The sequence below is a fragment of the Anas platyrhynchos genome, chromosome 16 (genome assembly GCF_047663525.1).
Source record: "Anas platyrhynchos isolate ZD024472 breed Pekin duck chromosome 16, IASCAAS_PekinDuck_T2T, whole genome shotgun sequence".
Taxonomy (NCBI): Eukaryota; Metazoa; Chordata; class Aves; order Anseriformes; family Anatidae; genus Anas; species Anas platyrhynchos.
Window position 1 is genome coordinate 3279836 of NC_092602.1, and position 12129 is coordinate 3291964.

A 12129-nucleotide genomic window follows, 5' to 3' on the forward strand; every position below is an offset into this window, starting at 1 on the left:
AACAAGCTGACTTACGCCAGACGTACAGATCACAGAAAGTCAAAACAGTGATGTCAAAAGCGAGAGGAACAAGAGGTTACGGCAGTGACAGCTAAAATGAGTATGTTCCCAGTTCTGTGATGTGAACGAGCCTCCCCGAGATCGCACTGCCAAGATGTGCAGCGCTGAAACAGATTTAAAACAAGCCACCTTCAGTGAAGCTACAATTATTTTAGCTGTCAAGACTGCAACGCATTAAGTGTGCCGTGTGTAAGGAATACAAAGTTATTTAGAATAAGTTGGGTTTTGCCAAAGACAGGGCAGCAGCAGCGTGATCCGAATGAACAGAAAGGATCCTAACGGCGGATGCGTTACGGCAGGGCTGGTACAAGGCTTTTTGTGTATTTGCTCCTCTTTCTGTGGCATCTCTTGGTGGGGAACGGAAGAGAACGAGAACAGCCGTACCGCTCAGCGATTTGGACAGCTCCTCTCGTTTTACCAGGAACTTGATAGTCTTTTTTGCAATCAAAAGAAACGAGAGCCAAGGGGAACTCTGAATCCATCATGCTCCAAGCAACCTACAGCGCCCTGTTCTCCCTTTAAAAAGCAGCAGATGTACTGTGTGCATTAATTAAACAAGAGCTTATGGATTTCAGAAGCAAATCAACTCATTTACAATAATACAAGTACAGCACAGCCAGAAATAATGTAGTTGTGCAGAAGGACTGAATTTAAAAATAAATGTGTGATTGTAATCTCCAGATGCTGCTCTGGCTTGCTGGGCATTATCCCAGAGAAGCGGGTAGGTCTGATACATGAATAAAAATGAGTGTCTTTGGCACAAGCTGAGATCTGCAATAGGCACGGACAGAAAGGCCCCCATATGCCAGGCTGCCAGTATGCGGTGCCCATTAGGAAAACTTGGCTCTGCTCCGCCAATCTCCTGCACGAAGCTGTGTCACATCAGAGCTTAGTTTTCATATGGGAAAATCATTATTTAGTGACAGCGGGAGCGCTGGGGCACTCAGCCCATGACTGTGCTGCTCGGCGATGATGGCTGTGAGCACGAGGTCTGGGGACGGGGCCAGGTGTGACACCCTGCCAAGAGGCTGGAGTGGAAGAGGAGAACCCCTGCCCCGAACCGCCCCTGATCCAGGGACTGGAGGGGGAGAGATGCAAAGACAACTCACGGCATCAGGCTGCTCTTTTTCCTGAATTAATCTTGCTCTTGAGCTGTGGGAGAGGCTTATTTTTGACCCAAGGTCTAAAGGTTGATTAAAAAAGATATGAAAGCCCCAAAGAAGTAAAGGTGCAGCAACTCATCAGCTCACTGAACACTGACAGCCCTTTCCAGGCTCCCCTCGAGTGCTTCCTGAAGGGAGCAGCCACACTCCTTAGGAGACGGAGCAAGAAGGAGCAAGACAAAGCTATCTGGAGACAGATGGCACCGTGCAATCCCTCAGCCATCGCAGGCCCACTGCTTCTGCTAAACCAGATGCAAAAATGCAGCAAGACTCCAGCCCACTTCCCTGCACTCAGTCTGTGCTCTGGAGGTCAAGAACAAGGAAGAGAAAGCACATTTTTGCATGACTCATATTTTCTCCTGTAATACAGGAGGCTGTTTCAATAAGGTATGAACAAGAGACTGATTGCCTTTTATTAACCCGCTAGAAATAGCTGAGAAGCTTATTGTGTTTTTTTGTTTTTTGTAAATGCAGCTTATCTTTCTGAATATAGTAACTCTGTGCCCCAATGACATTCCCTTCGGTGTTTTCTCTCTCCTATGAATCTTTTGCAAAAGGGCCCCTGACGTGGCAGGACAACAGGAGCCCCTGGGCTGGAGCAACAACTGCAATTAACGAAGAAGGAGAAATTGGAGACAGGATTTCAGCTCAGCACAGGGCAAAAGAAACAGCCTTGGACGCAGTTACAATGCAGATAACAGCGTTTGCTGGGGGAGACGTTGCTCCTCAGTACCTGGGACACGGAGGGGGGAGAGGGATTAAGAGGATGATGCAGCCTGTCTGGTCCTGTAGGAGAGAAAGGGATGGGTTATCCAGTTCCACAGGCAAATGAGTCAGAAAAAACAGTCAGAAAAAGCCTCTGGGCTTACAGAAGTAATCCCTGAATGATCAGCAGCAATGGAAAGACCGCTATGAAAATTTTATCAGTTATGTTAACAGATACGTTTCTGAAAGTCCATTTGAAGAAGCTTTGCAATGTGATACTGAGGGCTTTGGTAGTGAGTAACAAATGTGAAACGTGACCTTGGTGCAAGGGTGCAGTCCTGGCAGAGGACAAAACCCAATCCCCTGTCCCTGCGCCATGCAGGGGCCCAGGTTGCTTCGCCAAATAGTCATGTAAGACAGCAGAGAGACAACAATCCTTGTGTGTAGGTGAAGGCTGTTGCCTGAGTCAGCCAAACAGCGAGGGCTGAGAACTTCTTGCCTAGAGCATCCAACTGTCCCGGCACCAGAAACCTGCTCCTATGACAGGAAAGGGCACTGCAATTCAATCTCACACTTGAACTAGGCCAAAATTAAAGGACACAACACATGCTCAGCTTTCCCAACAACAGGTCAGCTTTCAAAGAAGCTTAGAAATTAAAACAACACTCGATCCCCAATCCTGCTTCCCTGTTTTCACTCACCCTATTCATATATTTGCTTTTTGACCTCCCTGCCCATGGCAGGGGGGTTGAAATTTGATGATTTTTAAGGTCCTTTCGAACCCAAACCATTCTATGCTGCAACCGCAGCACAGCAAAAAAAGCAGTTACCTGACTGCTTGGGTTGTCAAGAGACAGGATGAAGGGCTGCTTCCTCCCATTGTAATACAAAGGCAGTAGAGCAGCTGGATTCTCTCCCTGCCACTAATGGTGCTGTTATTTTTTTTTATTTTTGTATATACAACGCACTCAATGAAATCTATACTCCTCCAATCTAAAATTACACTTTCCTCCACCTTCCTTGTCACAGGATGACAAAGCAACATTGAAGTTTCCTAGGTGCACTGATCTCAGCTCCAGAATATTGCTGGTTCTGTTTCTTCTAAATCTTACCTTGAAAGAAAGGCTTGATGCTGCTTGATTGTGTCCAGCTCGTAGGTGGATGAATCACTCCTTTTTCGTGGCAGCTGCTTCTTTGGATCTTCTCCATTGCTACGGGGAATATCAATGTTGCTCCTGCTGAGGTGTCTGCTGGCTTCCAGATTAGAGCCACTGGAGCAATAGGTGTTGTTCACTGTTATTCCAGGAGACAGGAGGTCGGTATCCTGGGATTTGAAATACATGGATTTACCACTCTGGCAGTTGAATCAGGAATACACCCACATTTTATCTTTCTTCTTCCATCCTTCTCTCACCATCTACACCAAGATCCCATTCAGGGCAAAGCCACCAAGTCCTGACACGTGCTCTAGGACATACCTGTTGGCCTGGCCATCAATTAGGAAGACAGCCTTTGGCATTTCATGCAAAGATCCTTACTAAAATCAGGGGCTGTGGAGGTGTTGTGGCCAGCACACCCATTCCCAACAGACACTGAGAACCAGCATTACCTGGACACTCACAACACTCCCTCGCCGACTGCTGTTCTGGCTCTCGGACACAGTCTGATTGCTGTAGCATAAGGCATCAAATCCCAGAATTCCTCCAACACAATCTCCTACCAAACAGACCTGAAAAAGGCAACAGAAGTGGGGCAGGGAAGAGCCCTTTGACTTCAGTTCAGAGATGACAGTTAAAAGGAGTGCTGGATTATACCTGGGAAAGCTGCTGTAACAGGATAACCAGTGCTTTCATCAGTAAATCTATTTTGTCGATGAACATCCATTTAGACCCTGCAGACTCCTACTAGCTAACACAGTTAGCTAACTAGCTAACTACTAGCTAACACTACTAGCTAACACTAGCTAACATGTTCTAGCTGTCCCCACCAGCCCACTGGAACAGGGTGGAAGCAACACAGAGTGCTGACTATTGCCCTAAGTCCAGCCTCAAAAAGACAAGCTTGATTCCCTCCTCATCAACTGCCTGTGCTACTTCAGGCAAGCTTCCCTGTGCTTCTGTTCCCTGTTTGTGTTGTGAGGAGATAATGCTGTCCTGCCTCCAAGTGTGTTCAGCAGATAGGCAAAGTACAGCACTGAGACCCTGAGTAGTAGAGGGCTGTCTGGGGCCCCAGGGCTCAGAATAAACTCAGGGTGGATAAATCACACTGCAGTAGAGCAGTGGGCACAGCCTGTTCAATAGCTTAAATCCCACTGGGCTAGAGAGTGCCTTTGCTCACAGAGGTGTGATGCTCAGTCATGGTATTTACAGGGCACAGCAGCTGTGCTGTCTCAAAAAAGAAATCCACTTTTGCAACAGGCAACCCCAGTGAGAGCTGCTGAAGGTCCTTTAAAGACAGGAACACTCAAACAGCCTTGGTTTGCAATGGGAGTAGAGATCACATTTAGTAACAAAGGTAGCATTCCTGATTTGGAAAGGTGTGTCATGCTGAAAATTGATTAACTTCACAGCTTTGTAGCTTCATTTCTGAACACCAGCTCTGACTTTGTTTGGAATCCCAAAGGTTCTAGACAGAGCATAAGCAATAATCTCTCTCTCCTTCAGAAAGAAATGGAAGCATGCTTTCTTATTGCAGCTCAACCCTGTCGTGTTTCCATCCCTCCTGAGAGAGTAATGAAAATAGAGCTTCAGAAGGAAATTGCTTCACTTGCTCTTCCTTTCATTGTGGCTATAAACAGCTGCTGGCTCACCTGGCCATTGAATGACATGCCCTCCTGGGATCTGATGAACTCGCTGTAAGCCTGGTTGGCTCTGACGATGACTGTGGCTACTGCTTCTTGGTACTGCGGGGATGATGTCGCTAGCAGAGGGAGTGCAGCAAGGGGGATGTGGTCCTGGCTGTTGGATAGGCAGCCTTCATCATAGCTATATGGGCTGAGGCTGGAGAGGGCAAGAGAGATGGGAAATACTCAGCCTAAGATGCAGACTGGGGAAAGCCATTTACAGACAGTACAGTTAGTAATGAGGATTGCTTAAAAAAAAAAAAAAAAGGCAAAAAAAAAGCCCCAAGATAGAAAAGGCCATTTACTCCAATGTGAATGGGTGAGAGCTTAATAAATCTTTCCCTCCCATCAAAAGTAAATCTTCAAGGACAACATACTTACAGTGATGGAACAACCCTCAGACAAGGAATTAAAGCCTTAGTATTTATTGGATTAATTAGAATAAATCAATCACAGAACTCTTGCTGCATGATTACTGTATTCACTGCAGCTAAGTATGAAATCGAGATTGAATGCCTCTCCAGTATATTAAATAAGTGCATTCTCAAAGCGTGGTCAGAGCGATCACTACCACATACAGAGCATTTCATGGATTAAAAAAAAAGGCAAGCACAAAATTTAACCCATCCACTTACCTGGACACCAGCGAAAAGGCTTCGGAGCAGATGGCTGGGCAAGGGACTAGCCTGATGGCAATATGTCCAAGAGCAGCTGGGTAATGCACCCTCATCACTGTGTCAAACACGGTGGTGATGGTGTTGACATCCCCTTGCTTAGAGCTCTGATCACCACTTCCCGAGTCCAGGATGTTCCCCCCGTGGAGTACCAAAAGGAGGACATGAATTTTACTTGGCTGCATTAACGGCTGCACCGACTCGTCCTAGGTGGGGATGAAACAGAACACGGTAGGAAGGCTTGTTCTGCAAAGAAATTGTATTTGCTCCATATGCATTTTATGCAAATTTTATCACATTTTCTCCCCTAAGATAATACATGGTACCTATAATACATGCATTAGCCACATCAGTGCCACAGAAGGATGAAATGCCTGCTCTCAAACACAGTGGAGATGAGAAAAGAAAGCTAGGGAAGGAAAAGAGATACTTAATTCAGAGGACAGTGTGGGCACAAGCACAAAAGAGCATAAACTGATCCTGAGTAAGTGTGTACTGAAAATAAGGTTTCTTAACGCAGGAAGCATGAAATTTTAGAATAATCTCTCCATGTTTTGGGTAAGAAACTAAACTGTCTTGTAGAGAGAATGTGCTTAATTTATGGAAGTGGACCTCAGATACACCTGGATGCAACAGCAGAGAACCTGACTTCCCCTTTCAGGTCTTATTTCCCACACAAGAAAGAGGGGAAAAAAAGAAAAAGAAAAAAGAAAAAAGAAAAAAAAAAAGTTCCCTGTAACCAAGAATGGCCAACATCTGGCTGGGAGACTGCTGCATGAACACAGTAAAGGTTTATATCATGGCTGTCCAGGTACTTTGCTTCCTACATCAAATAAATTCCTTGCCTCAACAGACAGCCTGTAGGTTGTATCTGAACTGGGGAGCATTATCACCACCAGAACAGCTGCACACCCAATTGTGATGCCCCAAAAGCAGGTACAAGATCATCCACTTGCACTGGTTGCACATTATAACACAACAGAGCAAACTATTTTTAATAGCTGTCCACTCTCGGGGCTTTCAGTGTTAATGGCTCCCATGCAGACCCAAATCCCACTAACTGTACACCTCTAAGACATATTGAAGCAGGAGGTGCTGATCTTTGCTCCTGTGCCTCATCCCAGGGGATGGCAGAGAACATTTGAGAACATCCTGGCTCCTTCCCCAGAGGAAGGCAACTCCCTGTAGCCATTGGAAGGGGGTAAGGAAGGGGTGAGAGGCAGAAGGGTTTTCTATTTGGGAAATTCTTTTCATTTTAGCGTCTTTAGTCCCCTGTTGTCTTTTGAGCAGTAATTGAGCCCCTGACGAACATGCTGGTGGGAGGGAAGCATGCCCAGGCACACATTAGCAGCCTAGCAGCTAGCTTGCATTTTTACCAGATAATGTTAAAGCATGTGTTAATACACAGCCCACCAGAAGCATTAAAATTCACATCCAAGGCTGTAATAAAGATTTTCCAGACTTCCTGCGCAAGAATGGCCTTTAATTATTTAGTACCATTACATTGTATTAATGCCTGCTCTTTAAACCCCTGATTCCAGTTTACAGTGCTTGCAAGGTGAACTTTTGCCTGGCTGGAGGCATGGGAGGAGTTCTCTCCACATCTCAGCACCGCTTTTGCTTTCAGCCAAATGTTTAAGTGCTCATTTGGAGAACAACATGAGTCACCAAGCTCAGGTCATCTGGAGGCTTATCAGCAGTCACTTGGAGGCACCTTTGCCTTCCAGTTCATTAACCTCTGCCCTTAAAGGAAGTGGGGAACATGCAAGCAACTGCTGATTAGTTTGGGGTGGAGGTGGCTGTTTCGAACTTTCTTGTGAGATCTGGAGTCACTTAAGACACCTGATTCTTGGACTACCTTTTGGTAAACTGGAAGTCCCCACAATGGTGGCTAGGAAGTTTGAACTGTTTTAGTGGACTATTTGTGAACAACTACAAATAACAGGCATTTTCACTTCACTTTCACGCTCTTTTTCTAAAATGAAGCCAGAAATGGGAGGGATCCGAGTCTGTATAGCAAGACAGCAACTTCTCTGCACCATTTCAGCCTCTAGGTGAAATCTTTAGGCTGTAACTTGTGGATGGCTTATGTTGAGTTGGCTGGAGCCATTCCCATCCCCAGCCACTCATTCTCCCTATAGCCCTCAGCCTCTAAAGCAAAACCAAAGCACCATGAACATACAGCTTGGCATGTAGAATAGTACCAAAGACCATACCAAACTCATCATTTTTGACTGGCTGTGACATAGCTTGGGCTCAGCAGGCACTCTGCAAGCAGCTACATCTGTGCCGCACAGATGCTTGCAGGGTAGGATGAGTACAGCCACTCCACAACACGCGGTCTCGCTAGGACTCTGAAGTACAAGAGCTGTATATTCAAAATCTGGAAAGCCAGGGGGTAATTATTTATTATTTTATCCTGAGCTCTGATACAAGCTGTGCTATAACTAGTTTCCAAACAAGTCCCTGAGCAGCTCGGAGGAGTGGGCTACAGCACAGCTGTGTCAGTGGGATTACGGCAGCCTGCACCGTGGTGCTGCAGGAACACGGCTCTCCTGCTCCCACATCTCCACCAGCTCATTTGGCATTATCAGGGCAGCTCTACCAGCAGTGCCTCAGGCAGCAGTTATCCCCACAGGATCAGTGTTTTTTCCAGCTGGATACCTGACACTGCCTGCAAACGACAGAGAATTTTCGATATGATGTTCAAAAGACAGGTGAAATAATCCCTTAAGCCTAGCCATGGAGTACAGAGTATGCCAGCGTGGCTCCAAACAACACACAAAGACAAGACACCGCTCGCAGCAAAGGAAGCAGTTTACCCCATTTACCCCACAGGGAGACTTTCCAGCAACAAGGGATCTCATTATAAGAAACCAAAGCACTTACTTCAATGATGCTGAGCCTCTCTACGCTGGAGCCAACGTGGTACTCTGCTGATGTCTCGTGATACAAGTCACCTGGAAGCACAGAGGTTTAAAACATCAGCACTGCAAGACACTTTGGCAAAGACAGTCTTCCAATAAAGGCAGATTGTGCCAATGCCTCTCAGCCTTTTTGCCTCACAGCGCTTTAATTATTTCATCTAATTGCCCTCTCCTTCCCACCCGCCTCCTTCCACCAGAGAAGCCTGGGCAATGGCAGGTCACTTATTTTCCAGTAATTTCTCATAATCTCTGTAAGCAATAGAACACAAGCACGCTATCCTCTCATTACAGCAACCCAGCATCCTTACTGCATTAAGCATGGCAACAACGGGAAATCCCTGCGCAATTGTCAGAAATGATCAATTTGTGGGGAAAAATAAAAGGAACGGCTTGAACTGTTCGGGGGGAGCAGAGATCTGATGTGCTCGTGTGTCTGTGCCTACACAGACTGACTTTGTACCAGCAAGCCTAGGTGTCAGCTTCTACTGTGCTGCTACATGAATCGATCTGGTTGAGGAGTCAGCTTCTTTTCAAAACGAGCAGGAAATAAAACCAAGGCAGGTACGGATAAGAACAAAGGATGGAGCAAGAGGAAAGAAAAGCTGGGAGAAATTCGAGTAATTCAAGACGGAGCTGGAATATTTCATCATTATACGAGAGAATCCTGGCTGTGGCACAAAAGCACCCAACCAACGTGGAAAATAAAGAGAATCGAGAGCTTCCTTATCCCAGCTCCCACTGGGCAATTCTATTTCAGCAGCGCTGGGCAGTCATTTTTGTGCTCTGTCTCAGCTTTTCCTTTTATGAGTCGAAGATAACAAGTTTTTCCTTTTTCAGACTGGGGCTGTAACAATTACCTGGAAATACTGTGAAATATCACATGCAGTTTTGGCTAAAAAAAAAATAAAAAAAATTACCCTGGACATCATCGCATTCAGGGGTTTCGATTTTATCCATCAGATCATTGGAACTCCATTTGGTTATTTCTTTCGGGAACATTTCCTCATTGTCAGACAAGTCCTCTTTAAAAACAGATGTTTTGAGAGTCACACACAAACAAATATGTATACAGGCAAGAGCACAGAACAGAATTTTAAACAAAAGACCCCACAGCTCTATGTAATCTCATCAACATTTGAATGGTTTAAGTCATAATAAAACATGATTCTTTACCAGCTTTTGTTAAATACAGCTTTTGTTATATAATATATTCAAAAGCCTATTCTGAAACGAAAACAAAACCTTTTAGTTGCATGTTGGTAAACAAAAATCCTACGATGTGGAAAAAATCCAATGGATTTTTAACACTACCATTTGAGGCACCAAGGTTGATGTTTTCTTTGCCATGCTTTCAGCTTGGCACCACCTTGTAACACCGCCCGAGGATGCCAAAGCAGCCGGTAGGTTCTGGTATGGAAGAGGACAAAGCAACGTTGGCTGCTAGGATCCTCCCTGAGTTGTTTGAAAGCTAAGTGAGGTCTTTGGGGGAAGCAGCGATAAGCATCACTATTGTTAATAGGACTGAATACCTAAAAAGGCATGAGTAATAAAGGAAACATAAACTCCCCAGGCTATCTTTAGCCCAATTTCCTTAGGAGATGAGACCACACTGCCTGTCTGCCATTTCCCTCCTACCTCAAGATCCTCTTCCCTGGCTAATTTTACTACAGTTGATTAAGAACAAGGGTCGCAAAAATATGATGTTCCTAGGAGCGTAACAAAAAGGAAGAGGCATACGGAGGGCAGTCCCTATAAAACACCACCCAGCAATATCCAGAAAGGGTTAACAGCCTTGCTCTATATGAGCCCATGGAGGATCGATGCCAGGCTGGGGGACAAGGACAGCAGGCTCGTGCCCTGAGCCCACACAACATGGATGCACTGCACAGCCCTAACTGCCAGCAGCAAAAGCCCAAATTGGGCTTTCTGGGAAAAGAAACAGCCCAGAGTCCTGGAGCTGCCGTTTGAACCCACAGCAAAGCAAACAGCAGCAGTTCAAGTCTTCCAATGATGCTTTTGGTATGAGCTGCTGGTTCCTTTTTTGCTTTTTTATATTAAGGATGCATCTTTTACTGTTGCAGAGGTTAATTGGTTTTTAATTTATTTATTGTTCTGTGCTTATTATTTCTTTCCTGAAAATTTTGGGCTTGTAAATTTAATAAAGAGCTATAAACATAATAATAACAGCAGCATTTACAGATGCCTTGACAATCTACAAGCTGTAATCTTTGGAGACCCAGCCTCGGATTCCCCCTTGTTGCTGTACAGTTACGAAGAAGATAATTAGCTGGAAGAATCCTAGAATCAGGACCAAAAAGATTTTGAGATATATTACTCTTTTCAACATATCTGAGCTAGCAGCTCAGATCTAAGCGCAAGCCAAGCGAAGACCAATCATTTTTAGGAGTTTCTATTTACACATTGACCATAAAAAGACAGCAACCTGGACACTTGCTATCAGCATGCCATTTCCTTTTTCAGCTATGGAAAAAATCCGAGTAAATCTCCAGTTCCCTGCACGAGGCAGTGCAGAGCTACCTGTTCAGAGCAAGGGGAAAGCATGCGCGTGCGACACACATGCTAGCAGAGAATTAGGGGGAAGATAGCACTCCAAGCTCCTTCAGCAACTTAAGCTAAACGTTGAACTTATTTCCTCGAGAGGTTTAATTACAGCCCTTATTACTGCTTAAGTGATCACTGAAAGGGATACTACTCCTGTTATTAGCATTTATTACAGGATAGAAATTAGATATTACTGTATTTGTCACCATCTTTACACTAGCATGCCAGTGCACGGGGATGAGTGGGAAGCCCAAGACAAGGCGGCTTCCCGGGCTCGGGGTACGCCCACTGCATGGCAAGGAAGCACGTGTGTGTTTGGGAAGCACTGCTGAGGATGCTGAGGAACTCTGCTGGGTGTTGGCTTGTATCCTGATCCATGCCAGTTCCCATGGCACCAACCCCCCAGGCAGGATGAGTTGCACCAGTGCTCAGCCCCTGCTCAGCCCCAGAGCTGGGAGGTGGTACCTGCGCTCATAAGCCAGAATCCCATTAAATTAGGCAGACCTTTCAAACCCAACTGTGTGGGGACTGCAGAGCACAGTCTGTATGTAAAGGGAGGTGCATTGTGTACGAGCAGAAGAGGCGCTGCTGCTTTTCCTCGTAAACTCCTCAAAGTATTGCAACAGAGGGGCAGATGCCAACCGTGGCACGCATTTTTGTTAGTTCTCCTTCCCAGGCCCCTCAGGAGCACTCCAGTGATTCCCTGGGGGCCTGCATCCCAGGCAGAGCTGTCTCCATCTCAATTTTATTACTGAGTAGTTAAAAAGCCAAAAAAAAGAGGGTGGATAGCAGCAATGCCATTTCAATGACTCACTCCTCTTTTCTTGTATGTATATTGCTACAATAAATCCCTACAAAGTTTTTGTAGATGCTACATAAGTTAATAGAGACACTTAAATGAAGTTGGCCCTTCTCTTTCTGAGCAAAAGACACATTCATCACCTTGACTTACAAGCACACTGGCCACTTGAGCTGCTGTTGTGCAAGTCCCCAAAGCATGCCGCATTTTACCCCAGAATTTAGGATGTGTGCCTAAAGACTTGATGAGACAAGTCCTCTGGAGCATGATATTATAATTTTTTTGAGACTGAACTTTAGCTGAACATTACTGAATTTCTGCTTTACAAAACTGGGGTGTGATCTTCTAACAACTCCATTTCACAGAAAGGTCACCAACTCCAGCAGCACGCGTTGCG

The 12129-nt window shown here is 45.4% G+C and overlaps 1 protein-coding gene across 16 annotated transcripts in view; it reads right to left on the reverse strand.

Annotated features, from left to right (window-relative positions):
• Positions 1 to 12129, reverse strand: part of PITPNM2 (phosphatidylinositol transfer protein membrane associated 2) — a 133565-nt gene that overhangs the window by 25025 nt on the left and 96411 nt on the right. For 13 of the 16 annotated variants that reach the window (XM_038187403.2, XM_027469731.3, XM_038187404.2 and 10 more), the window contains 6 exons: positions 9289 to 9393; positions 8334 to 8404; positions 5406 to 5650; positions 4738 to 4927; positions 3538 to 3657; positions 3041 to 3252 (listed from right to left, as the gene is read on the reverse strand). In XM_038187403.2, coding sequence (XP_038043331.2) covers positions 3041 to 3252; positions 3538 to 3657; positions 4738 to 4927; positions 5406 to 5650; positions 8334 to 8404; positions 9289 to 9393 — 943 coding nt within the window. The remainder of the gene's footprint in view (positions 1 to 3040; positions 3253 to 3537; positions 3658 to 4737; positions 4928 to 5405; positions 5651 to 8333; positions 8405 to 9288; positions 9394 to 12129) is intronic. The other 3 variants (XM_072024363.1, XM_072024369.1, XM_072024368.1) reach the window with 1 other exon arrangement.